The sequence below is a fragment of the Callorhinchus milii genome, unplaced genomic scaffold (assembly GCF_018977255.1).
Source record: "Callorhinchus milii isolate IMCB2004 unplaced genomic scaffold, IMCB_Cmil_1.0 Scaffold6, whole genome shotgun sequence".
In the NCBI taxonomy this organism is placed as follows: domain Eukaryota; kingdom Metazoa; phylum Chordata; class Chondrichthyes; order Chimaeriformes; family Callorhinchidae; genus Callorhinchus; species Callorhinchus milii.
In genome coordinates, this window is record NW_024704747.1 from 2,934,072 (window position 1) to 2,957,792 (window position 23,721).

General features: G+C 48.4%; 1 protein-coding gene across 1 annotated transcript in view; it reads left to right on the top strand.

Annotated features, from left to right (window-relative positions):
* gli2a (GLI family zinc finger 2a) overlaps nt 1-23,721 on the top strand; it is a 63,071-nt gene that overhangs the window by 24,101 nt on the left and 15,249 nt on the right. Inside the window, exons 3-6 of the mRNA XM_007896370.2 lie at nt 10,436-10,644; nt 12,618-12,806; nt 22,271-22,472; nt 23,379-23,598. Coding sequence (XP_007894561.2) covers nt 10,436-10,644; nt 12,618-12,806; nt 22,271-22,472; nt 23,379-23,598 — 820 coding nt within the window. The remainder of the gene's footprint in view (nt 1-10,435; nt 10,645-12,617; nt 12,807-22,270; nt 22,473-23,378; nt 23,599-23,721) is intronic.

A 23,721-nucleotide genomic window follows, 5' to 3' on the forward strand; every position in this document is an offset into this window, starting at 1 on the left:
GAGGTGATAGTGGCGTGAAACAAAAGGGGGAGAGGGGTGAGTTGAAACAAAACAAAACTGGGGAGAAGAGGTGCACTATTAACGGTTGACCCTAACGAAGGGTCGTGGACTTGAAACGTTGACTCACTTTCCTTTCTCCATAGATGCTGCCTGACCTGCTGAGCGTTCCCAGGTCTCTCTCTGTTTTTGTTTCGGCTTTCCAGCAGCATTTTGTGTTTTGTGGCTGGTATTTCTCTCTTCGGTCTTCAGCTGTGAACAGCCTTGTGAAGCGCTCTGAGACGCCGCCCTACGTGGAGGGCGCTATATAAGTTGCTGTCGCTGTTGAGTGGTGCGACGTGAAGAGGTGGATTTATTTAACGTATTGCAACGACTTCTAATGAGGATAATAATCCTCGCCTTTAACACACCGCCTTATCGCATCATGCAGAGTCCTGTAGCGTATTGGTGAGAGAGGACTTGGGTTTGATTCCCAGGCACGGCAAAACCTTGGGCAAGTTTCCTTACCCCACAAGCCTCTGCTTACCTAGCGGTTAAGTAAGAACCTGGTTATTAGTCAATTTTCGGATCGCTTTTTTCCAGGGGGTAATGAGCCCTTCGAAAAAATAATAATAACTTAATCACTCAATGCATGACTGTTTGTGGGAAAATTCTGAGCGCAATTGGCTGCGCGTTTTCGCCGTGAATTGAGGGAGGGATTATTACCCCCTGGAGAGCCATCCGCCGATCGACTAACAACCAGGTTCCTTACTTACTGCGAGGTAAACAGAAGCATGTGGAGTAAGGAAAACTTGCCTAAGGTTCCTGTCTGCCTGGGAATGCAACTCGGGTCCTCTCGCTTGCGAGGCGAGTGCTCCAACCACCGAGCTACAGCACTCCCAAATAGGGAGGGTCTAGAATTTTGCGCGTGTGTTTGGGGGAGGGGGTTGGGGGAGTGTTATAAATTTCTAAATAATGAACTCGGGCCATGTTCACTGCTTAACAAGGGAACAGTTTACGTTCGGGGTTCATTGAGTTCATTTATTTATGCAAGCGTCTGGGAGAAGAAAAAAAACCTTGCATCCTGAGTGCAACCACAACTAATTTCTGGTTTCCCCGCTTCGAGTAACAAAATGTTCCGGATCTTAAATTGTCAGAGAGTGGGGGGGGGGAAATCAAAGAGATTCGAAGCCGTCTGGTCCCAGCGCCCTTGGCTGTGGGGCTCTCCCAGTCCTGCCCGAGGTTGTGGCTGACTTTTGTAGCTAAAAAGTTGTGCAACCCTGGGTTCCAGTCGAGCAAGTCTGCTTTCGAGACGGCTTTAACTTGCCGGCCGGTGTCTGGCCGCTGCTGTGTGCTGAGTGCAACTGCCTTGTCCTCGAGGGGTGCTATATGAGTGCAAGTTGTTGTTGTTGCTGTTGAGTTCCACTCCCCAGCCCCCTCCCTCCCTCCCTCCCTCCCTCCTTCCCTCCCTGCACTTCTCTATCTCAGGCCTGCGTCATGTCCCACTTATCCCCCTCCGTCTCCTCGCCTCAGTACCGTTCAGTGAACTTTCAGCCAGTTTGCCCCCTCGCTCTGGAACTCTCTCCCTAAATCCATCCCTCTCTCTCTCTCTCTCTCCCTCCCTCCCTCCTTCCCTCGCTCCCTCCCTCCCCCTCCCTCTCAAAAACCCATCCAAAACCCCGTCTCTTTGACTGCACCTTGCTGGCTTTAATGTAGATCAAGATGAGCTGTTTTATCTCGTACTGAACCGCAGAACCAGAGCCTGCGACTGAAGGGAGTTAAATTCAGAACAAATCTGAGGAAACACTACTTCAGTGAGCGGGTAATAAACTCATGGAACAGGCTCTCCAGGGAGACCGACGGTGGAAGCAGAAAGTGTTGTTTGTTTCACGAACAAATGAGATAGATTTCTGCTAGAAAGTAATATCGGGGGGAGACAGTGGGTCACGACTTGTCAAGCGACTGCCGGGATGGTGGAAGGCGAACTGGATAGGCCTTGGACTTCTTTGGCCTAGAAAATTCTTACTTTCTTAACAAGATTCCTCAATTCCCATTAGAGTTCCTCTGGACCGGCAGAATTCCAATTCAGGATTCACTGCAAAGTGGAGGGTGTATTTTTGTAACCAAACACGGCATCAAATTTGCGGGTTATCAGCACTCCACGAATGTAGGGGAAGTTTTCCCACTAACGGCGCTTGTAGTTAAGCGACTTTATTCACCTTCAAAGTACACAGTTACTACACCTTACAGCAAACCAGTGGAGCTCAGCCACAAAGCTGAGACTTAGCCTAGGGCTTTTTTTGTGATATTTCCTAACCTGTTTTCCCAACAACAACAACAACAAATTGCATTTATACAACCAACTGCTGTGCCCAATTGGCCGTCGCGTTCCGCCCACAAAATATACAGTCAATTCGCTTTACAGTCTATCCCGTGAAGAGCTTTGAGACGTCTCCACGACGTGATAAAGTGCTATACCAAATGCAAGGATTATTATTATTATTATTATTATAAAGCGCATTTCACGTCGTGAGGACGTGCCAACAAGAATTCCGAGTCACTGCAAATGGGGGGGGGGGGGGTACTCCTGCTGGTAAGACGGCAGGAATTCTGCTGGTCTAATGGGGATTAAGGAATCCTGTTAAGAGAGGCGGCAAATTAGCCCCTACTGACTGAGCAACCTGCGAATCCTCTCTGCCCCAGCCACAGCCCCCGATCCCTTTCATTTCCTCTCGTCTGTTGGGTGTAAGCAGAATGCCCCCTCTCTCCGCTGTGCAGTGTGATTTACGGCTCTGGCACGGCCGACGCATTCTCTCAGCGGAGGTTATCCGCTCGTTTGACTGTCTGCTCCGTATTTACGGGCCGACGGATTCTGCTCTGCCATCCAGGGCGAGGTGACGGAACCCTTATCAAGTGAGATTTCTTCCTTTCTCCATTCAGACAAACCGCATGCCTTCAGCCTGACTCGAGACCAGACTTACCCCCCACCCGGTCTCCGGTTCATTCACTAATAGAGAGCGTTCAAGTCGCATCTTGTCAGAGTGGGAGGAGAGACACAGTCTCAGTAATGGAATCTGTCAAACAGGTCTAATATTTGGTAAATCGAGCTCCCGGCTTTGAAGTGCGACGTTACGTTCAATTGCTAAATGCTTTTCCACTGTCATTTTGCTGACATAACCTAAAGAAAGTCGCAGAGTCTCCACCTCCATTGCAAGGAAGGTTTTATATTAATAATAAATAATATTAGTCCTTGCGTTTGATACACCTTATCACGTCTTTGAGACGTCTCAAAGCGCTTCACACAACGCACCGTAAAGTGAATTGACTGTAAATGTTGTGGGCGGAACGCGGCAGCCAATTGCGCACAGCAGCATTCCCACAAACAGCCGTGGGTTGAAGGGACCGATTAATTTATTTTACATAGAAATAATAATCAGCCATCTCATTCCAGTAATGTTCAGATATTGCCCAGTGTCTTAGCATGGCCTGGCTCAGATGGTAGCGCTCTCGAGTCCGAAGGTCGTGGGTTTAAGCCCCACATCAGGACTTGAACTTGCGTCGTCTCAATACATTTTTTATTTAAAAAGGTTATTAACTAATAATCATTGCATTTAAGACAGTGCTTTTCACCAAAGCGCTTCGCAGGATACTACAAGTGTAGTGGCTGCCTATTTTGTAGGCGATTTGCACACACCAATGTCCCATGAATTGACAAATAGCCATGAACTAAATGAGCAATTTTTACCTGGAGTTATTATTGATCAGGACACTGGGAAAAACTCCCTTTTTTTTTGGAGCAGGCATACGTGCGGTTAGCAATTAGCTGCCGTGTTTCGTCCACAAAATATACAGTCAATTTGCTTTACAGTATATCCTGTGAAGTGCTTTGAGACGTGTCAACGAGGTGATAAGGCGCTGTATCGAATGCAAGGATTATTATTAGTGGTCGTGACAAGTTAAGGCAGGTTCGAGTTATCAGGAATATACTGTGTAATCATAATAACACTCCTTGCGTTTGATATAGCGTCTACAAGGACGTGGAGTCCTGTAGCTCAGCGGTTAGAGCACTTGCCTCGCAGGGGAGAGACCTGAGTTCAATTCCCGGCCGGGCGACATGTCAGACAAGTTTCCTTACTCCACACCCCTCCTTCTAAGCTAGCAGTAAGTCGAGCCCAGTTGTTAGTCGATTGGCGGATTGCTTTTCCGGGTTAATAATTCCTCAAAAGAATTTTAATTTTTAAAAAAAAAATTGGTCGTTCTATCCCCGACTGTTTGCCGGGACGCTGCTGTGCGCAATTATGTCCGCCGCGTTTCGCCCACAAAATACACAGTCAATTCACTTTGCAGTATGTCCTGTGAAGCGCTTTGAGACCTCTCGAAGACGCCATAAGGCGCTGCATGAAGTGCCAGGATTATTATTGTTATTGCTACCGTATAACGTTGAAATATCTCAAAACGTTTCGCAGGGAAGTGAGATGTCCTTGCAATCCCAGCTGTTAGTTCACCACTTCATCTGGGAGGGTGACAATGGTTGTGCTTCCGATGTCTCCCCTGTTCAAACGCTGCCCTCAATGATCTGCAAACTCTGAAAGCCCGTCAGCAAACATGAGCCAGCCCTCTCGAGAGGCTGATAAGAACCATAAATACACTTGAAAGATGTGTATTGAACATTAGGGCTAATCCCTTTAATCAGATCGGCAAATAATTTAATTGGAACATCTCAAACAGTAGTGCCTGCTCTCTCCCTCTGAACAATCGGCATTTATATTTTACTCACGGGGGCCTGTGTGCTGGCAAATACAAGGGCCACAGCGCAGCTCGCATGTTTACTTTGTGCAAAGGGTCTGCTTCTTGTCACGTTAAGCACTCGATTTCTTTATTACTTTTCAGCCCCTAAACTGTGACAAGCCTAAACTTGGCACCTGTTAGCTCCATGGCTGGAGCATGCGGATAGGCAGCGGAATCTGTGAATGCGGGGTCAATTGCCACTGAGTACAGCAACAATAGTTCTGGCTGGAACAGAATGCTAATTTACGATCAGCGGATGTAAAATGATCCTGAGTGCTTCGTGGTTAAGAGTGCTCGCCTCGCGAGCGAGATTCCCGAGTAGTCAGTAGGAACACGGTCGTTAGTCGATTGGCGCATCGCTTTTCCCGGGACAATAGTCCCTTTTAAAAAGTTAATAATAATAATAATTTGGTCGCTGTCAATCCACCACTGAGTGTGGGGGACGCTGCTGTGTGTCCAATAGGCTGTCGCATGTCTCCCACAGTCAATTCACTCTGCAGTATGTCCCGCGAAGCGCTTTGAGACGTCTCGAAGACGTGATAAGGCGCTGTGCCAAATGCAAGGATTATAATTATTATTGGATAGGTGTCAGCCTGGCTCAGTTGGTAGCGTTCTCATCTCTGGAGTCTGTAGGTTGTGGGTTCAAGCCTCGGTGGGCGCTTCGAACTCACATAGTCCAGGCTGATGCTCCAAGGAGGATGTTGGGGTGTTTGTGCTGCATTGTTTGTTGCTCCTTCAGATGAAACGTTAGACCAAGGCCCCATCTGTTCATTCAGAACTCTGCCGCTCGCATACTGAGTCAGACCAAACTCCGTACCTACATCTCACCAGTTCTGGCCCAAGTTCCACTGGCTCCCCATCTCCGAACCAATCGATTTTACGATCCTCACTCCTGTGTTCAAATCCCTTCACTCCCTGGCACCTCCCTACCTCTCCGACCTCCTCACTCCCTAATCCACCGCCCGGCGCCTCTGCTCGACTGGCACCGGCCTCCTGCGCTTCCCCCGTGCCCTCCGCCCCACCATCGCTTTCAGCCACTACGCCCCGAAACTCTGGAACACTCTCCATCAATCCCTCCGCCTTGCCCCCTCTCTTCCCCCCTTTTTCATGTCCCATCTGAAAACCTTCCTCTTCGACCGTGCTTATGGCCACCTCCATGTGGAATTCAAATGGAGAGACAGGAACAGGTTCGTCTGAGAAGCAGAGACTCCTAGCTAAAAAGGGCACTGTCGCTTTGTGGGGTGAGAGGCAAAGTCTCCTCCATTGCGCGGCATGAAAAGTCATTCTGAGTGCAGGTTGTGCAATGAAGAGCCAAGTCTCACCGACACAGCTGTTTGAGCAGATGTGTTTTAACGTTCTGGGGTTGGAAGCAAAGTCCTCAAGAGCTCAATAGACCTGCTTCTTGTGTAGGACATGAACCCATCCTAGATGCTCAGCACAAAGCTGGGAGGCTTGCGTCCAGGATGGGTTATTGGTGGTGAATAAAAATAATAATAATCTAATAATCTTTGCATTTGATGCACAGCCGGGTTCCACAAACAGTCGTGGATTGAGCGACCAAATTTATTTTGAAGGAATTATTATCCCCGTAAAAGCGATCCACCAATTGACTAACAACCGGATTCTTACTTACTGCTTGCGAGGCGAATGCGTGTATGCTTGACTTCATGCCAAAAACTCCGTACAAGCCATGACAGGCATGTGATTGCATGTTAAAGGTGGCTCTAATTACCGTGAATTTGAATATATTTTGATGGCGATAAGCTAAACAGGAACAGTTAGATAAAGCAAAGATGTATCTGCAAAGGCAGTCTCCCGTTTAAGAGTTGCTTAATATATAAGTGTTTTTTGCCCATATATACTGTAAATTCACTTTACAATATATTCTGTGAAGCGCTTTGAGACGTGAAAAGCACTATATCAAATGCAAGGATTATTATTAGTCATTTTTGTGCCTAAAAAACAAACTTTCTTTCTGTGCTGCTGTTTATACAACCTTCACAGAACAACAATTCCTTTCACAAGATATTCTCTAGCAACGCTTAACCACAGACATCAATAACCAGCAGTTAACCATAGACACTAGAATTTACGTACAAGATTAGATCTCTACCTGTGCTGACTTGGCTGATCCCAGTCAGTTTCGCCTCTGAGCCAGAGGGTTGTCAGATCAAGCTCAAGTCAGGACTTTGAACTTTCGCTCACAAAATATACGGTCAATTCACTTTGCATTATATTCTGTGAAGGGCTTGAGACGTCTCGAAGACGTGATAAACTGCTTTGTGAAATGCAAGGATTATCATTATTGAACCTATGCAGTCTGGGCTAATGCTCCAAATCAGTGCTGCATTGTTCGAGTTGTCATTCTTCAGATGAGACGTTAAAACAAGGTGTTGTCAGGTGGACGTTGAATGTCCAAATTGGCTGCTATGTTTGCCTTCGCACAGTCACTACGTTTTGCAGTATATCTTTTCAAGAGCATTGAGATAGTTCGACGATGTGACTTAGAAGCCGTATCAAATGCAAGAAATATTCTTGTGTCAGACAGAGAGAAGGTGGTGCATCTCAACTTGGCTCACTCTGGCCTCTAAGGTGGAAGGTTGTGGGATTGAATCCCAATCCCAGGACTTGAACTCACATAACCTGAGCTAACATTCCTTCGCAGTGCTGGGGGCGTGTTTCATTGTCGGAGGTGCTGTCCCTTTGAATGAGAAGGTCCTGTCTGATTGTTCAGATGGACGGTAAAGATCCCATGGCGCTATTTCAAAAGAGAAAGGAGTTTCTCTCTCTCTCTCTCTCTCTCGCGGTGTCCTGGCCAACAATCCCCCAAATAAAATTGGTCACTCGCTCCATTGGCTGTTTGTGGGTCATTGCTGTGCATAAGTTGTGGCTCTGAGTTAGAGAGGGAAGACATCAGCTAGTGTTTTGCTATCTATCGAGGCTATGGCTATCCAGTGACCCCTGTAGGGTGGGCATCAGATGAGGACAGAACGGGTCTTGGCTGTGATTTCTTTACCCCTCACCCCCACTCCCCACCCACCACCACCATCCCACACCAAAGCCCCACCCACAGAGGTATTCACCGTCTCGACTCTACACGCGAGGAAATGGGTGAGTTACAAACGGAGAACGGGCGGGAGAGAATTTGGCAAAAACAAAAGAATTCACAAAAAAATTGCCACTTCTCTTCAGTTCACGTCTCATTGAGGCCAGACAAGAACCCGTGTTCCAAGTCAAAACGGTGCCAACAATAAATGGCAACCGAGTTGCACGAAACTGTGTTTTTAATCCAAATTAAAGGTTTTTTTTTCTGTGTGTGTGTGTGTGTGTGTGTGTAACAAAGGGCTCCTGTTCTCAAAAAGGCAAGAGCTTCTGATTTCACACCATTAGCAATATTTTCACAATATTTCATATCTAATTGCAAGTCAATCACTTACTTAAAGGTGTCATTGTTGCCTTAAGCCCCAAGTGGAGTGCTGTAGCACAGTGGTTAGAGAACTCGCTTTGCAAGCGAGAGGACCTGGGTTCGATTCCCGGAAGGGCGAAACCTTGGGCAAGTTTCCTTACTCTTGATGATAAACCCTCAAGAAAATAAAACAATGATAAATTGGTCACTTCAACCCACGACTGTTTGTAGGACACTGCTGTGCGCAATTGGCCGCCGCAGTTCGCCCACAAATATACAGTCAATTCACTTTACAGTCTATTCTGTGAAGCGCTTTGAGGCGTCTGGAAGACGTGAAAAGCGCTATGTCAAATGCAAGGATTATTATTATTAAGTCGGGACTTTGAATATAGTCTAGATTGATGCTCCAAAACATTACCGGGGGAGCGGTAGATTGTCAGAGGTATCGTCCTTTGGTGAGACATTAAACCAAGGTCCCGCCTGTGTCGGTTTGGTTGATCCTATGGTGCTATTCAAAAAGACAGGGGAGTTTCTCTCTCCAGGTGTCCTGGCCGTTAATCCCCCGGTGATTCGCTTGTTGGCTGTTTGCAGGACATTTGCTGTGCGCAAATTGCCTGCCACGTTCGCCTAGAAAATACTCTGTCACTCCACTTTACAGCATGAAGCCATTTGAGATATACCTCCCAGCATGAAAATGCAAGGGTTAGAGGATAGTTATTGAGAAAAAAAGACACAAGGGAGATTCTCTGTTTAACACAGTACAGATGAGTGTTTGTGGAGAAGGAAACTGGTCGCTTCCATCAGCTCCCATTAGCAGAGGGGGCCTGAGTGTGTGTCTCTCTTATCTGTACGGCTGAGATGCAGCTCTAAGTGACTCCGCTACCTGTTGCTTTGAAATTCCTCTGTCAGATTGATTAATGAGGTGTTTGGGTGAATTAGTTCGGTTGAACTTCGCAGAAGCTGATCACATTCCCATCGGCTCTGTAATACAGGGAGACTTAACTTAACATGTGGAGCTGAGATTTAACAATTGCTGTAATGTTAGGGTACAAGACCTGACTGTAAAATGTCTGGATCTATCAGTCATTTGGACTCGGGTTCGACTCCCTCGCAGAGCGAAACCTTAGGCAAATTTCCTTACTCCACACGCCACTGTTTACCTAGCAGTTGGTTGTTAGTCAATTGAAGGATCGCTTTCCGGGGGTAATAATCCCTTCAAAAAAAATGTGGTCACTCAATCCACGGCTGTTTGTGGGACACTGCTGCGCGCAATTGGCTGCTGCGTTTCGCCCACAAAATTTCCGGTTAATTCACTTTGGCAGTATGTTCCGCGTAACACTTTGAGAGGTCTCAATGACGTGTTAAAGCGCTATAACGAATGCAAGTATTATTATTTCCCTTGCCTCTCTTTATCCTCCTCTCCTCTCTCTATCTCTTCCCCACTCCTCCCTTTATCTCGCTCTATCTTTGATGATTTCTCCCGGTGTCCTGGCCAACGGTAACCAGTGTCTCGCATACCTTTCAGCGGAGTATTTTAACAAGCGGAAATTCCCGCCAACCCACAGAAACTTTGCCCCGCGAGTGTTTTTTTCAGAGCAGTGTGACGGTGAGGTTTGATATAGTGCATTTCACACCGCGAGGATGTAACATGTAGTGACTGCGCATACGTAAGAAAATATGACAGCCAATTTGCACACAGCAACACCCGACAAACAGCTGTGCAGTGATATTTTTATGTGAGAGTATTGTTGGGCAGGACACCAGGAGAGAAAAACTCCCTTCTCTTTACAAGTAGCCTGCTGGATAATAATAATCCTCGCATTTGATATCGCGCCTTATCACGTCTTCGAGACGTCTCAAAGCCCTTCACAGAACGCACAGTAAAGTGAATTGACTGCGTATTTTGCGGACGAAACGCGGCAGCCAATTGCGCACGGCAGCGTTTCCCCCCCCCCAAACAGCCGTGGGTTGAGTGACCGATTTATGTATTGATTAATATTTGGAGAGGATTACTACCCTGGTTCCGCCAATCGACTAACGACCGGATTCCTCTTCAACGCTAGGTGCGTGCGGAGTAAGGACACACGCGCCTGAGGTTTCGAACTCAGGTCTTCTCGCTTGCGAGGCGAGCGCTCTTAACAAATAATACTCTTACAGGGCTCCGCAGCAGTGAGCCAGGCTGAGGCACAAACTGTCTAAAACGTTAGCGAAATAATAAGAAAGACTCGAAAGCGTGCATTTATTGTGTTGTTTGTGTTTCCTCAGGCCTCCTGCCTTGACAGCCAGCCCTATCTTCTCTGACCTCTCCCTCATCAGGCTCTCTCCTCACCGGAACCCGACGGCCGCAGGGGAACCCGCCTTCAGCCTCCCCCATCCCTATGTCAATCCCCACGTGGAGCATTACCTCAGATCCATCCACGGGAGTCCCACGCTTTCCATGATCTCAGCGGCGAGAGAGTTGAGCCCAGCTGACGGTAAGCCTTGCTAGTTTCTCCTCACCTCCCACCCCTCACCCCCCCCACACACACCCCCCCCCGCCACTCCTCGCACGCCAACAGCCCACTCCTCAAGGCTTAACCCTTTCCTCCACTTCTCCGAATAAGTGCAACGCGTCACGTTAGAACGCGGCAGTTTGGGTGGGGAGTGTCCATAGATGTCAGATGCGTGTTTCTCCCTCCCCCCCACCACCCTGTTACGATAGAGGGATAACCTGCGAACACCCCCTTATGTCAGCCGAGGAGAGCAGCCACGTTTGTCGGCTGTCTGATCCACGAGGGGGTTAAAAGTTATGTCAGGGCATCAGGTGAAACGGTATCAGTGACGGAAGACGCCGGAACTCCTGCCGTCGCTGGGTCTGTCGAAGGCATCGGAATCCTGTTGTGTCTCGTCAACAGACAAGAAAGCTCCTTCAGAACCCCGAAGGGGTTAATTTAACTTTAATGACTTGACTTTTTTGTGCGTTTAAACGAGGGCGGGCAGCCGGCCAACAGAGGTACTGCACAAACCAGTGAGCCAACACACACAAAATTAAACGCTTTATGCATCTTATTCTTAATGGGTATCATTAAATTAGACGTGCGTGTGCACGTCTGCGTGTGTGTGTGTGTGTGTGTGTGTGTGAGTGAATTCGGGAATATTTGCCTGATTCTGTTCAAAATTTATAACTGTCAAGTGTGTGGTTCATTGTGTGTGTGTGTGCGTTTGCGTGTGATAGCGATTTCTACGTCCGCGTGTTTTTTTCACGCAAAATTTGTAACTATTAAGTGTGCGGTTCAATGCGTGTGCGCGAGACAGTGATTTCTGAGCTTGCGCGGGATTCTGTGCCAAATTACAAAGCGTGTGATTTTGTGTGTATGTGTGTGTTTTTTTTGTGTGTGTGTGTGTGTGTGTGTGTGTACAAGTAATTTCCGTATGTTTCTGTGCAAACTATTAAGTGTGCGGTTCAATGTATGTGTGTACGAGAGTGATTTCTGAGTTCCGTGCAAAATTTGCAACTATTAAATGTGTGCGCGGTTCATTGTGTGTGTGTGTGTGTGTGTGTGATTTCTCCATGTGTTTTTTTCTCGGCAGCATTTGTAACTGGAGGGTGCGTTTCAGTATACATGTGTGTGTGTGTGTTCGCGCGGGTGCGTGCGTGTGCGCGTCTGAGAGTGACTTCTGAGCTTGCGTGCGATTCTGTGCAAAATTTCTCACGACTAAGTGCGCGGGTGGCGGTGGCGTGTGTGTAAGAAGAGTGCAAATTCAGCACTCGTGCACAAAACGTGCCACGAAACGTGCAGCCGTGGGCGCGCAGACGCTTTCGAACGCTTGTATGGTTCCATCTATTGTGTCTGCAGTTTTCTTTTGGGGGGCGGGTGGGTTGGGGGGGTGGGGGGGTGGGGTGGGGGGGGGGGGTAGGTGGAAGGAAAAAAAAACAGACTTCTGCAACACTAGATGTGTGTGGGGTTGACATCATTGCAAGTTTCCATGCTGTGAATAATTCTCTCTCTCCCTCTCTGCGCGTGTGTGTGTGTGTGCGCGCGCGTGTGTGTCTTTTTCTTGGTTGAGCCCTGGGAGTGAGTGTGTGTGTGTGAGTGTGTGAGTGTGTGAGCGAGCGAGAGAGAGAGAGAAAGAGGAGGGGGTGGCGGGGGGGGGGGGGTGGGGGTTGTTTATGGGTTTGAGGAAACACAGGAATGTAGAGAGGCCCCAGCTCCAACTCTTTTCTCTCTAACACAAACACGCCCAGGCTGGCTACCGTCACTGAGAGAACTTCCATCTGGCTTTGCAGAGTTACCTCTGACGCCAGTGCAAGCGAAATCACAGAGGGCTTTGTATTTTAAGGCACGCACGCACAATAAGAACCCTTCTCCTTTAAGGAACTTTGTGTGTCTTGTTCTCTGACCATCCCAATACCCCCCCCACCCCAACACCCCCAACCACCCACCCACCCCCCACCCAACAAACACAGTTCCCCATGAGCACCTGAAGGACAGAGGTCTATTTGGCCTGCCTCAACACCCGGTCGGAGTTAATTCAGCCGAATACTATCACCAGATGACCCTAATGGCCAGTCACCGAAGTCCATATAGCGATATCCTCATGCAGACCGGAGCCACCAGCACCGCTCACATCACCGATTACATCAACCCCGTGGACTGTGAGTACAGAATATTACTGGAGACTTTTTTTTCTCTCTGGGGCTCCTTTTATCTTTCTGTTTTTTTTTCTCTCTCTCTCTCTGGGTGTGCGCGTGGGGGGTGGTGGAAAGGGGGGGGAGTGAGGGTGGGCGGGAGGGGTGTGGTGGAGGGCGGGGGTGGTGGGGGGGGGGGGGGGGGGAGTCGGGAGGGGGAATCAGAGGCTTTTTTTTCTCTCGCTCTCTCTCTCTCCCTTGCTCTCTCTCTCACGCTTTCTCGCTCGCTCTTGCTCTCTCAGCATTGCACCTCCTGCAGTCAGAAAGTTTTTTTTCAAGTCAAAAGTGTTTTTTTTTGCTCTTTCTTTCTCTCGCTCTCTCTCTCTCTCTCTCTCTCTCTTTCTCTGAGTGAAAGAGGCTAAGCCAGTTCTGAGCAGAGAGTAAATTGTGAGGACCCGGATTAATTAACCCGTCAAGGTCTACAGTCAATGCGTTAGAATAAACCAAACTGCAGCATTCCTTTGACTTAGTACCTTATAATAATAATAATAATAATAATAATAATCCTTGCATTTGATCTAGAGTCTTAACACGTCGTTGAGACATCTCAAAGCTCTTCACAGAATATACTTTAAGTGGAGTGACTATATTTTGTGGGTCTAAACTTCGTGCTTCTTCACGGAACATTTATATGGGTTGTATTTCTTTTAATTAAATGACACATCTGAAAAGTTTAGCCTCAAAAAGTGGAGGAAGCTACTTTTTTTTATGTAGCGCATCAACTCTTCCAAAATCCTTTACTTTAATTTATTTTTTTTTGAAAAAAATCAAGAATTGAAAGTCATCTTTTTTTTCTAAAAAAAAAGTTTTAAACTTTTTTTTTGAAGACGAAACGGATTTGGGGATTTTTTTTAAAAAAAATCTTTCGACAGAAAGGCGTTTGAATTTTTGGATTGTTTGCTTGAGCTCCGAGACTGTACCCCACATGAAGGGCTCTATATAAATGCAAGTTGTTGTAGTTATTGTTGACATTGCGTTGTTTCCATCCGAAGCTGTAATTTATAATTAATTCCAGGTTAACGCAGTGTTTTGCTTAAGGAGAAGCAGTCACTGAGGATAGGACTGACGGGATTTTTTCTTGATAGCTTATTTACAAGTTGTGGCTTCGACCTGAGCGTCTGATTCTTAAACGTTGTCATTTTGTGAGTAATATTTCAGGATCCGTCACGAGGTCCGAATAATAGACAAACCTATGCCTATAAAGATAGCTCCATCCGGTTGGCCAGTCAGCCCTCATCTCCCACTGGCTGTGGAGTTTGCCTGTTCAGCAAATCACCCTAATAATAATAATAATAATATTTATTAATAATAATCCTTGCATTTGATCTGTGGAGTTCTGTGGCGTATTGGTTAGAGCGCTCGCCTCGCCAGTGAGGGGACCTGGGTTCGATTCCCGGCAGGGCAAAACGTTAGGCAAGTTCCCTTACTCCGCACGCTCTATTTGTAAGTAGGAACACGGTTATTATTCGATTGATGGGTCGCTGTGCGGCAGTAATAATCCCTTCAACATAATAATAATAATTTGGTCACTCAATCCACGACTGTTTGTGGGACGCTGCTGTGCGCGATTGGCTATCAATTCACTTTACGGTATATCCTGTGAAGCTGTATAAAATGTAATAATATTTATTAATAATATTTAATGTAGTATGAAAGGTGATAAGGGGCTGTATAAAATTTAAGGATTATTATTATTATTGATACTGCACCTTTCGCTGTCTCGAAGCCCTTCACACAATTTTACTGTAAAGCGTAGCGACTGTGCAGTTGTAGGCAAATGTCGCAGACAATCTGCACGCGGCAGTGCCCCACAAACAGCCAAGTAGCGAACGACCAATTTTATCTGTGGGGGGGGGGGGTGTTGGGTGGCCAGAACATTGGAATGAATGCCCTTCCACAGTGTAGCACTACCCCCAGCACTGCACAGACAACGTCAGCCGAGACCGTGTGAGCTCAAGGTCTTGCAACTTGAAGTCACAACCTTCTGACTTAAGAGGCGAGAGCGCTATCAACTGAGCCAGGCTAGCACTTGGCTGTCTGTCTTTGGCATTTTTTCCATCTGCGAGCACTGGCACGTGTGCGCGCGTGTCAGCGCGTGCGTGCGAGACCCCTAGGAAACCCAGACACCCCGGGAATTGTGGCTTGGATCCGGAGCCAACACAACGGCACCACACCCAGAAAATACACAGTCTATTCACTTCACGGTGTATCCCGTCAAGCGTTTTGAGACGTCTCGAAGACGTGATAAGGCGCTGTATCAAATGCAAGGATTATTATTATTATTATTATTATTATTATTATTATTAGCCTGAGCTCCAATGAGCTGTGCAATGCCTCTCAGGAAGCTTATCCAGTTGTCCTGACTGCAGCAGCTGGCTTGAGGACTTAGCGTTGTCGCCACCGGAAGGGCGACTGTGCTACCGTTTGCCGCTTGCAGAGCCGTTCAGATTAACAGCTCCAGAACCCTGCAGGACATCACTCCGCACAGCTGCTAACTACCCAGCTCGCAAGCTCTCTCTGCCCTTCTCCTCGGAGCTTGGAGCTGAACAGACTGTGCCAGCCATTTTCTATCGACTTGCCCAGTCGTTGCAACAGACAAAGATAAAGAACTCTTATTGGGTTTTCTTCTTTCCTTCCGGAGCCCCTATTCATTCTTCTGCGGACCTCTGTATTTTTCCACAGTCGATAGGAGAGCAATAAAATGGCACATACGTTGAATTGTAGGAAATTGTCAGCCTGGCTCAGTTGATAGCCCTCTCGCCTCCAAGCCAGAGACTTGAACTCGTATAGTCCTAAACTGATGCTCCAATGCAGCGCTGGGGGGAGGGGGGGCGCGGGGGAGGTCTGTGTCGCATTGTCAGAGGTGCCGTCCTTCGGATGAGACTATAAACCGAGGTCCCATCTGCGGTTGTCCAGGTGGACGTTAAAGATCCCGCGGGGCTATTCGACAAAGTGGATTGACCGGCCGTTTGCGGGCGAAATAACACGGCAGCCACATGCGCACAGCAGCGTTCTCTAAGGTCTCGTCCCGCTGGGGAATCGAACCCGGGTCCTCTCGCTTGCGAGGCGAGCGAGCTGATGGTCATTATTGTTATAATTGTGACAGCAAAAGCAGCTGTGTATGTGCAAGCCCTGTGACACAACACACTGCTTCTCCCCCACCCCCTCCCCCATTGCATTGGATTGCATACCAGGATCCATTCTCCTCTCCGACACACTGGTTTATGGTGCCTCACTTTAAGCTTTGAAGATGGCCAGGATGTATTGTGTTGAGTAACTTTATTGTCAAGCCCCAGATTTCACTGATTGTATCCCCCGCGGAGCGTTCCCGCAGTAACCACATCCCTTCACTCCCCCCCCGTTGTGCCGTTCTTCAATAGAAATGTGAAGGAAGCAGTAAAACCAATTCTATCTGGAGGATTGTTGGCCGGGACACCCGAAAAAAAACTTTCCCTCTTCGTTTGAATAATGCCGTGGGATCTTTGAACAGCCACCTGAACAGTCAGATGAGACCTTGGCTTAACCTCTCATCAGAAAAACAGCAGCGCTGACAATGCCCCCGACACCGCGGTCAGTTTGGACTGTGAGCTCTGATGGGGGGCTTGAACCCAACAACCTTCTGACCCCACCCACCCCCCTCCAGATCAACAGCGTCACCAACTGTTGAGCCAACGATCACATCTAGTCACGGAAGAAGTAGTAATAATGGAATCCTGTAGCGTGTTGGTTAGAGCACTCGCCTCACAAGCGGGAGGACCTGGGTTTGATTCTCGGGCAGGGCAAAACCTTAGGCATGTTTCCTTACTCCACGCGCCTCTGTTTACCCAGCACTAAGTAAGTAGGAACTCCCATTGTTAGTCGATTGGTGGGTCACTTTCTGGGGGTAATAATCCCTCAAAAAAAATCACTCAATCCACGACTGTTTGCGGGGACGCTGCTGTGCGCAATCGGCTGCCGCGTTTCGCCCACAAAATACACAGCCAATTCACTTTACAGTATATTGTGTGAAGCGCTTTGAAAGACGTGATAAGGCGCTGTGCCATATGCAAGGATTATTATTAGGCTTATTTTAACGGGTTGAGAGAATCTTCATTTCTAAGTTGTTTGGGTCGGGTTTCTTTATCCCCCCTTCATCCCCTCCCCTCACCTCGCCCCTCCCTTCCTCACCACCCAGCAGAGTTGATGTAGGTAATGAGCGCTGTGGTCTTGTCACATGCTGTTAGTTAGGGAAACAGCTGGTTTGGATTTTCAACGTCTGAACCACGCTGTAATGCAATCCACTGGTCAAGTTAGATTAGATGTATGTGTTTCTCCCCTGAGATCGCCCCATCCCCAAATTTGAACAGTCGTACACATGCTTTTTCAACTCTCTTGTCAAACCAATTTGGGCCCATCAAGCCTTGACTTCCCCTCTGGTCAAGTCGTTATTCTTGGCAATGTTTGTGCCTCTACCTCCTCTGTCGAATGAATGCCCCATCCTTCAGTGGTCCTCAACGGCTCAGCGTCCAGCCTGCCCACATCCCTGAGTAGCCTGGAAATCCACTGACTCTCCTCTCGGGGTCAACCTGGCTCCCGTCCGCTTGTTTGGGCAGACCGCAAAGATCTTGATGCACTATTCAAACAGAGAAGGGAGTTTCTTTTTACCCAGTGTCCTGGCCAACGATCCCCCACATAGAATTGGTCGATCAATTCATGGCTGTTTGTGGGATATTGCTATGTACAGAATCGGCTGCTGGGTTTGCCTACAAATGCACAGTAACTACACGGCACCTCAGCCTCATTCTCTCCTCTCATTGTCAGGTGGAGCTTCTACATCTCTAGCGCTCAAGCGAACTTAGTTTCCTTTTCGTGCTAAAAGTTTCTTTTGCTCTCGACGAGTCTGTACTCCCCGCATCACCCAACTTCATCCGAGACTTGGACATCGCTCTGGGTCCTTCTAGACCTCCCGCACGCTCCTAGGCAGGACGTGAGAAAAGGCTTCCATTACTCCCGTCTCCTCGCGTGCCTCCCTCCGTTGCATCGATACCCCTTGCGGTTCACTGTTCCTTCAAGTTGTTAGTAAAAAATCATGAAACACACACACACACACACACACACTCGGGTTGGAGGGTGGGAAGAAGGAGCCTTTCTCAGATGCTGTGTGGAATTTTGCTATAAAACCAGCTCGCTCTTAAGGCGTTGCTGAAGTAATGACGGATCAAAAGGGCACTCCGAAAAAAAAAAAAGCTTGTGCTCTTTGAAACAATGTGCGCTCTCTCTTTTTTTTTTGTCTCGAGACATCTGGGATTCATCAAGCTTTTCGGCGGGTGACTTTCTCGCTAGCATTAGTCTGATCAGAAGTAATTTCATCTCTCGCCGAATTCTCGGTCTGGTAAATAAGCAGCTTTTTGGCCTTTCAGTGGATTCGAGCAAAGGTTTGATTATTGTGGGAAAAAAACACAGCAATTGGCTCTGTCGGGTGCTCATCAGACTCGCTCGTTCACCTGCTGCTGAAATATTTGGTGCTTTTATTGGAGAGTAGCTTCTGTTTAAGTTGCAGTAAATAGGAACCCGGTTGTTAGTCGATTGGCAGGAGTAATAATCCCTTCAATTATAATTTTCTCACTCAATCCACGACTGTCTGTGGGGACGCTGCCGTGCGCAATCGGTTGCCGCGCTTCGCCCACAAAACACACAGTCAATTCACTTTTCAGTATATTCTGCGAAGCGCTTTGAGACGTCTCGAAGATGTGATAAGGTGCTGTATCAAATGCCAGGAATATTATTATTATTATTATTATTTGGTGCTTTTACCTCGGCCCTTGGAGTAGAAAGCTCGCACGTTGACGTGTGGGGCAGATGTGAGCTTTGTGGTAAAATAAAGGAGCGGGGAAGTAACTGACATTGCTATAAATTGGTAGGACTGGAGTGAGCAAGGTCGGGATGTACAGCAAGTCGGCCAAGCTACAACAACAACTTGCATTTATCTAGTGCCCTTCATGCCGGGTGGAGTCTCGGAGTGCTTGATTCTAAACCCCTAGCCTCTGGAACTCCTTTCCAACCTCCAACCCTGCCTCTCCCCTGCTCGGATTCTGGTCCCGACTTTGTAAAGCACTCCCGAGTTGTTAAACTACGTGAAGGGGGCTGTGTAAATGCAAGTTGTTGTCGACTGTGTTGTTGGCTCTGCTGCTCTGTGGCAAGTGTGGGTCTCTGTGTGGCAATCGCTGCCTCAGCACCTTGGGAAGTCCTCCAGATGTGAAAGGCGCTACACACAAATGTAATTTGTTGTTGTTGTCCCCTCGTCCATTCCCGCCCCCTCCCCCCCCCGCCGCCTCCCCCGGTTCAGTCTCCCCATCACTATCGTGCCTTCGAGACATCCTCCCCACGTGAAAGGTCGCTATGGAAAAAAAAACATGGAACAACAACAACAACAACAACAAGATTCCATTTATAAAGCGCCTTTCACGTCAGGAGGACGTCCCAACAGTTTTGTGTTCCCTTCCTCTCACTTCCCCCCTTTCTAATCACCACCCCCCCCCTCCTCAAAACAGGTGTCTGACACATTCAGAAACACATCACCATTATTAAGAGTTTCCAAGTCAGACAGAGTTCCATTTATAACACCTATACATGGAAATTTCTCTGTGTTCGGAATGGAATGTGTGCTTTCTCGCTGAAAGGGATGCACTCTTTCTCTCTCTCTCTCTCTCTTTCGCTCTCTCTCTCCCTGGAAGGACGCATCCCGCTTAACTAATTCCGGATAGTATTAGGCGAAGGTTGGCAAGAGCCAAAGCTTGGGAGGGGGTGGGGGGGGTGCAGAGTGGTGCGTTGGGGGTCACTGCTTGAGTCCAACCAGCTAAAACCACATGGTTTGCCATTGATATCTCTATCTGCCAAGCTTTCCTGCTGCTTGTCCAGCCAGGACCAACAAACCCGTTGGGGCTTTGACTTGCAGGGTTAACAGGAGCCAAGTAGGAGAATCCCAGCGAGCACTAGGCGCAGGTTAGCAAAAGCCAAAGCTTGGGGGGAAACGGACCATAGAGTGTACGTCGGGTTACCTGCTGGAGCTTAACCAGTTAATACCACGTAGCTTGCCATTGAAAACACGGTCCAGCGAGCTTTCTGCTGCTTGTCCAGCTGGGATCAGCCTAGTGGTTCGGGCTTTGGCTTGCAGGGTTAACAGGATCCGAGGAGGGTGAATGATAGAATGATATAGCGCAGAAGAAGACCATTCGGCCCATTGTGCCCGTGCCTTGGAGTATCTGCTTGAAAGTTTACGTTGTTTTTCGGTGCTGAGTATACACTTTTAAAGAGTGAATCACTTCTTGTTGACAGCTCGGGGGGTTAACCCAGTCAGTAGCTGAGGCCACAAGAGAGGGATGGTCCCACGTTGATCTCCGGTCTGTGCTGAGTTAGAGCTTGTCTCAATCGCAATGCACCAAATTGCAGCAAGTGGAATCCTGTAGCTCAGTGCTCAGAGCTCTCGCCCCACAAGTGAGAGGGCACGGGTTCGATTCCCGGGCAGGACAAAACCTTAGGCAAGTTTCCTTACTCCACACGCCTCTGTTTGGGACATCCTCCCGACGTGAAAAGCGCTATACAAATGTAATTTTGTTGTTGCGTTGTTTACCAAGCAGAAGTAGGAACCCGGTTGTTAGTTGATTGGCGGATCGCTTTCTGGGGATAATAATCCCTTCAAAAAAAATACTAATAATTTGGTCTCTCAAACCACAACTGTTTGTGGGACACTGCTGTGCGCAAATGGCTGCCGCGTTTCGCCCACAGTATATTCTGTGAAGCGCTTTGAGCCGTCTCAAACACGCGATAAGGCGCTATATCAAATGTAAGGATTATTATTATTATTTTTATCGTCCTACTTTGCAAACAGACCTAGTATTTAAGCTGGAGAGTGGGAATTGCACGGATAAATGTTTCTCTACATCTGTAAGGACACTAAGTAGACACCTGTTGTGTCGTTTGCATCACAAAAAATCAGCTTCAGACCAGTCTAGCTGAGCGCAGCCTCCTTCCTCTACGGAGCCGTGTACATGAATTAGGTTCACGTTCGTTCAGACGAACAGCAGAGACCGAAGGCAGTTGTGGAGACGTCACAACGATTTCTGCAAATTAATAGGGGCCAATGCCTGGGCAGTCATCAAAGACATAAATCACAGAAAATGGTGGGGGGAGGGTTGGGGTGGGGGGGGGGGGGGGGGAGGTGCGGGAACGCATACAAGGCTTTTCTTTCTATTTAGTAATTTATCATGGGAAGTGGCACATTAATAAACACGGGTCCCCTGAGGTGAGGGGATAACAGAGATAAATACGACTGCCAAATTCAACTTGCGTCTCGGAGCCAGAGAAGGCGGGCGGCGCTGGGAATGCAGAGCTGGGAAAATCTCGCAATTCTTTATGTTATACTTAAAAGAAAAAAGCCAAAAAGTTTCTGTCAGCTTTTTTTTCCGAACTGATTTCATTCCGTCGCCCGTCGCAAATTACTGGCATTAAAACGGCTCTTTTTTTTTTTGTAAACCCGCACCTCAGCCCCAGGCTGCATTTGGGCAATTTATTATCCATTAAATAGGCAGTTTTCAAACCGTTTTGGTGACGCTCATTCTCCACCCCCGCCCCCCCCCCCCACACCCCCATCCCTCCCTCCCTCCCTCTCCCCACAATTGCCCTCCAGCCAAAATAACAGTCACTACATTTAAGAGTAATTACTGTAATGGCTCTAATTACCACTTGTGTCAGCCTGGATCACTTGGTAGCGCTCTTGTCTCTAGAGTCAGGCCGTTCACCTCACTAAGTCTTTTAAGTCTAAGCTCCGTTGCAGAGTTGGGGGGTGGGGGAGTGGGGGTGGGGGGGGTGGCGTGTGTGTGTTTCATTGTCGGAGGTGCCGTCCTTCAGTTGAGAAATTAAACCGAGGTCCCGTCTGCGCCTGTCCGGGTGGACTTAAAGATTCCGCGGCGCTATTCAACAAGAGAAAGGAGTTTCTCTCTCCCTGTGTCCTGTCCTGACCAGCAACTCCCCCCCCCCCCCCCAACCCCACCACAACTAAAAATCAGTTCATTCACTTCACGGCTGTTTTGTGGGACGTTATCGCGTGAAAATGGCCAGCGAAATTCGCAGTCACTACCCTTTGAAATCCCGTGAAGCGCTCTGAGACATCCTCCCGACGAGGTGTCGAGGTGCTTTACCGAATGCGAAGATTGTTGTTGTGTTTTCAACGTAATTCGGATGCTTTAAAAACGCGAGTTCTTTCCTGTTTAAAACCAACACCAACTTTTTTATATCTTGCATGTGGTGGAACTGATTCATCATTGGAGCCCGCAGGGGTGGGGGTGTGGTGGGGGGGGGAGGGGGTTGGTGGGAGACAGGGAGAGGAAAGGATGGAGGGGAAGGAAATACGTTTTGAGTTTCTTCGCTCACTCTTCGCTGCTCCCATCCCTCAGTCTCGAGGTTCTCCAGTCCCAGGCCCGCGGCCAGGATGAGCCGGAAGAGGGCCCTGTCTATCTCCCCCCTCTCGGACGCCAGCATTGACCTCCAGACCATGATTCGCACGTCCCCCAACTCGCTGGTGGCTTACATCAACAACTCGCGGAGCAGCTCGGCAGCCAGCGGCTCCTACGGGCACCTGTCGGCAGGTGCCATCAGGTAAAAAGACTTTGCGATTTGACCCATGTTAGACCAGGTCTCACGTGATGGTTTCTCCCTCATTCAACAACAACAAATAACAACTCGCATTTATATAGCGCCCGTCACTCAGGCTGCTGGGTTTCGCCCACAAAAAATACAGTCAACTCACTTTACAGTATGTCCTGTGAAGCGCTTTGAGACGTCTCGAAGTCGTGATAAGTCGCTGTATCAAATGCAAGGATTATTATTATTATATTCAGTCCCTCGAGCCAGTTCCGCCATTCTGTTAATCATGGCTGATCTGTACCTCAACTCCAGTTACCCGCCTTTTGCCCCGTACCCCTTGAATACGCTTAACTGACAAACATCTATCCACCTGTGTGTTTTATGGGCGAAACAAGCACAAACAGTTGTGTCCCACAAACAGCCTCGAAGCCAAGTTTTCCAATTAGCCAACGTTTTGAAGAACTCCCACGTTCACGTAAGTGAACTTCCTCAGACGGCTGCAGAGGCAGAATCATCCAATTGGGATGTTCTAAATGGGACAGTAGATACAGTAGATAGATACTTGTGCAGTAAAGTGGGGGCCATGAGGGAGTGGTTAGGACGTCTGAAGATGTAAACTTGAGGAACAGCCTTTGTGGCCACGTCCTTTGGTCCATTTGACCTCATCCTTCCATTCACCAAATTGCATCTGTACAGCGCCTTCCACGCTGGAAGGACATCCCAAGGCGCTGGGCAGTCAAGGATTTGCACCCGAGCTGGGGGTTGGGATGAGGAGGGGTGGAGGGCAGGGGGGGATAGGAGGGTAACTGAGGAGCTGACAAGGAGGCCTTGATAATTTTCCGCTGTATCTTCTCTTGTCTCCTCCCTCCCCCCCAACCCCCCACGCCCCCACACCCCCCCGATCCTGTCTGATTGCAGCCCGGCCCTCAGCTTCCCTCACCCCATCAACCCAGTGACCTTCCAGCAGATGCACCAGCAGATCCTGAACCAGCAGCGAGGCCTGGGGTCAGCGTTCGGACACACGCCTCCACTGGTCCAGCCGTCACCGACCTTTGCCTCGCGGCATCACATGGCCAACGTCTCTGCCGTCCTGCCGCACTCTCACGTTAATAATAACCCCCCCTCCGAATCGGCTCAGGTAAGACATCAACAGATCCATCAACAACAACACACGTTCACACAGCGACATTCACGCAGGGTAATGTCTCGGAGCGCTCACGAGTGAGTGAGGTTGGACGGAAAGGAGTGGAGGAGGGAGGGA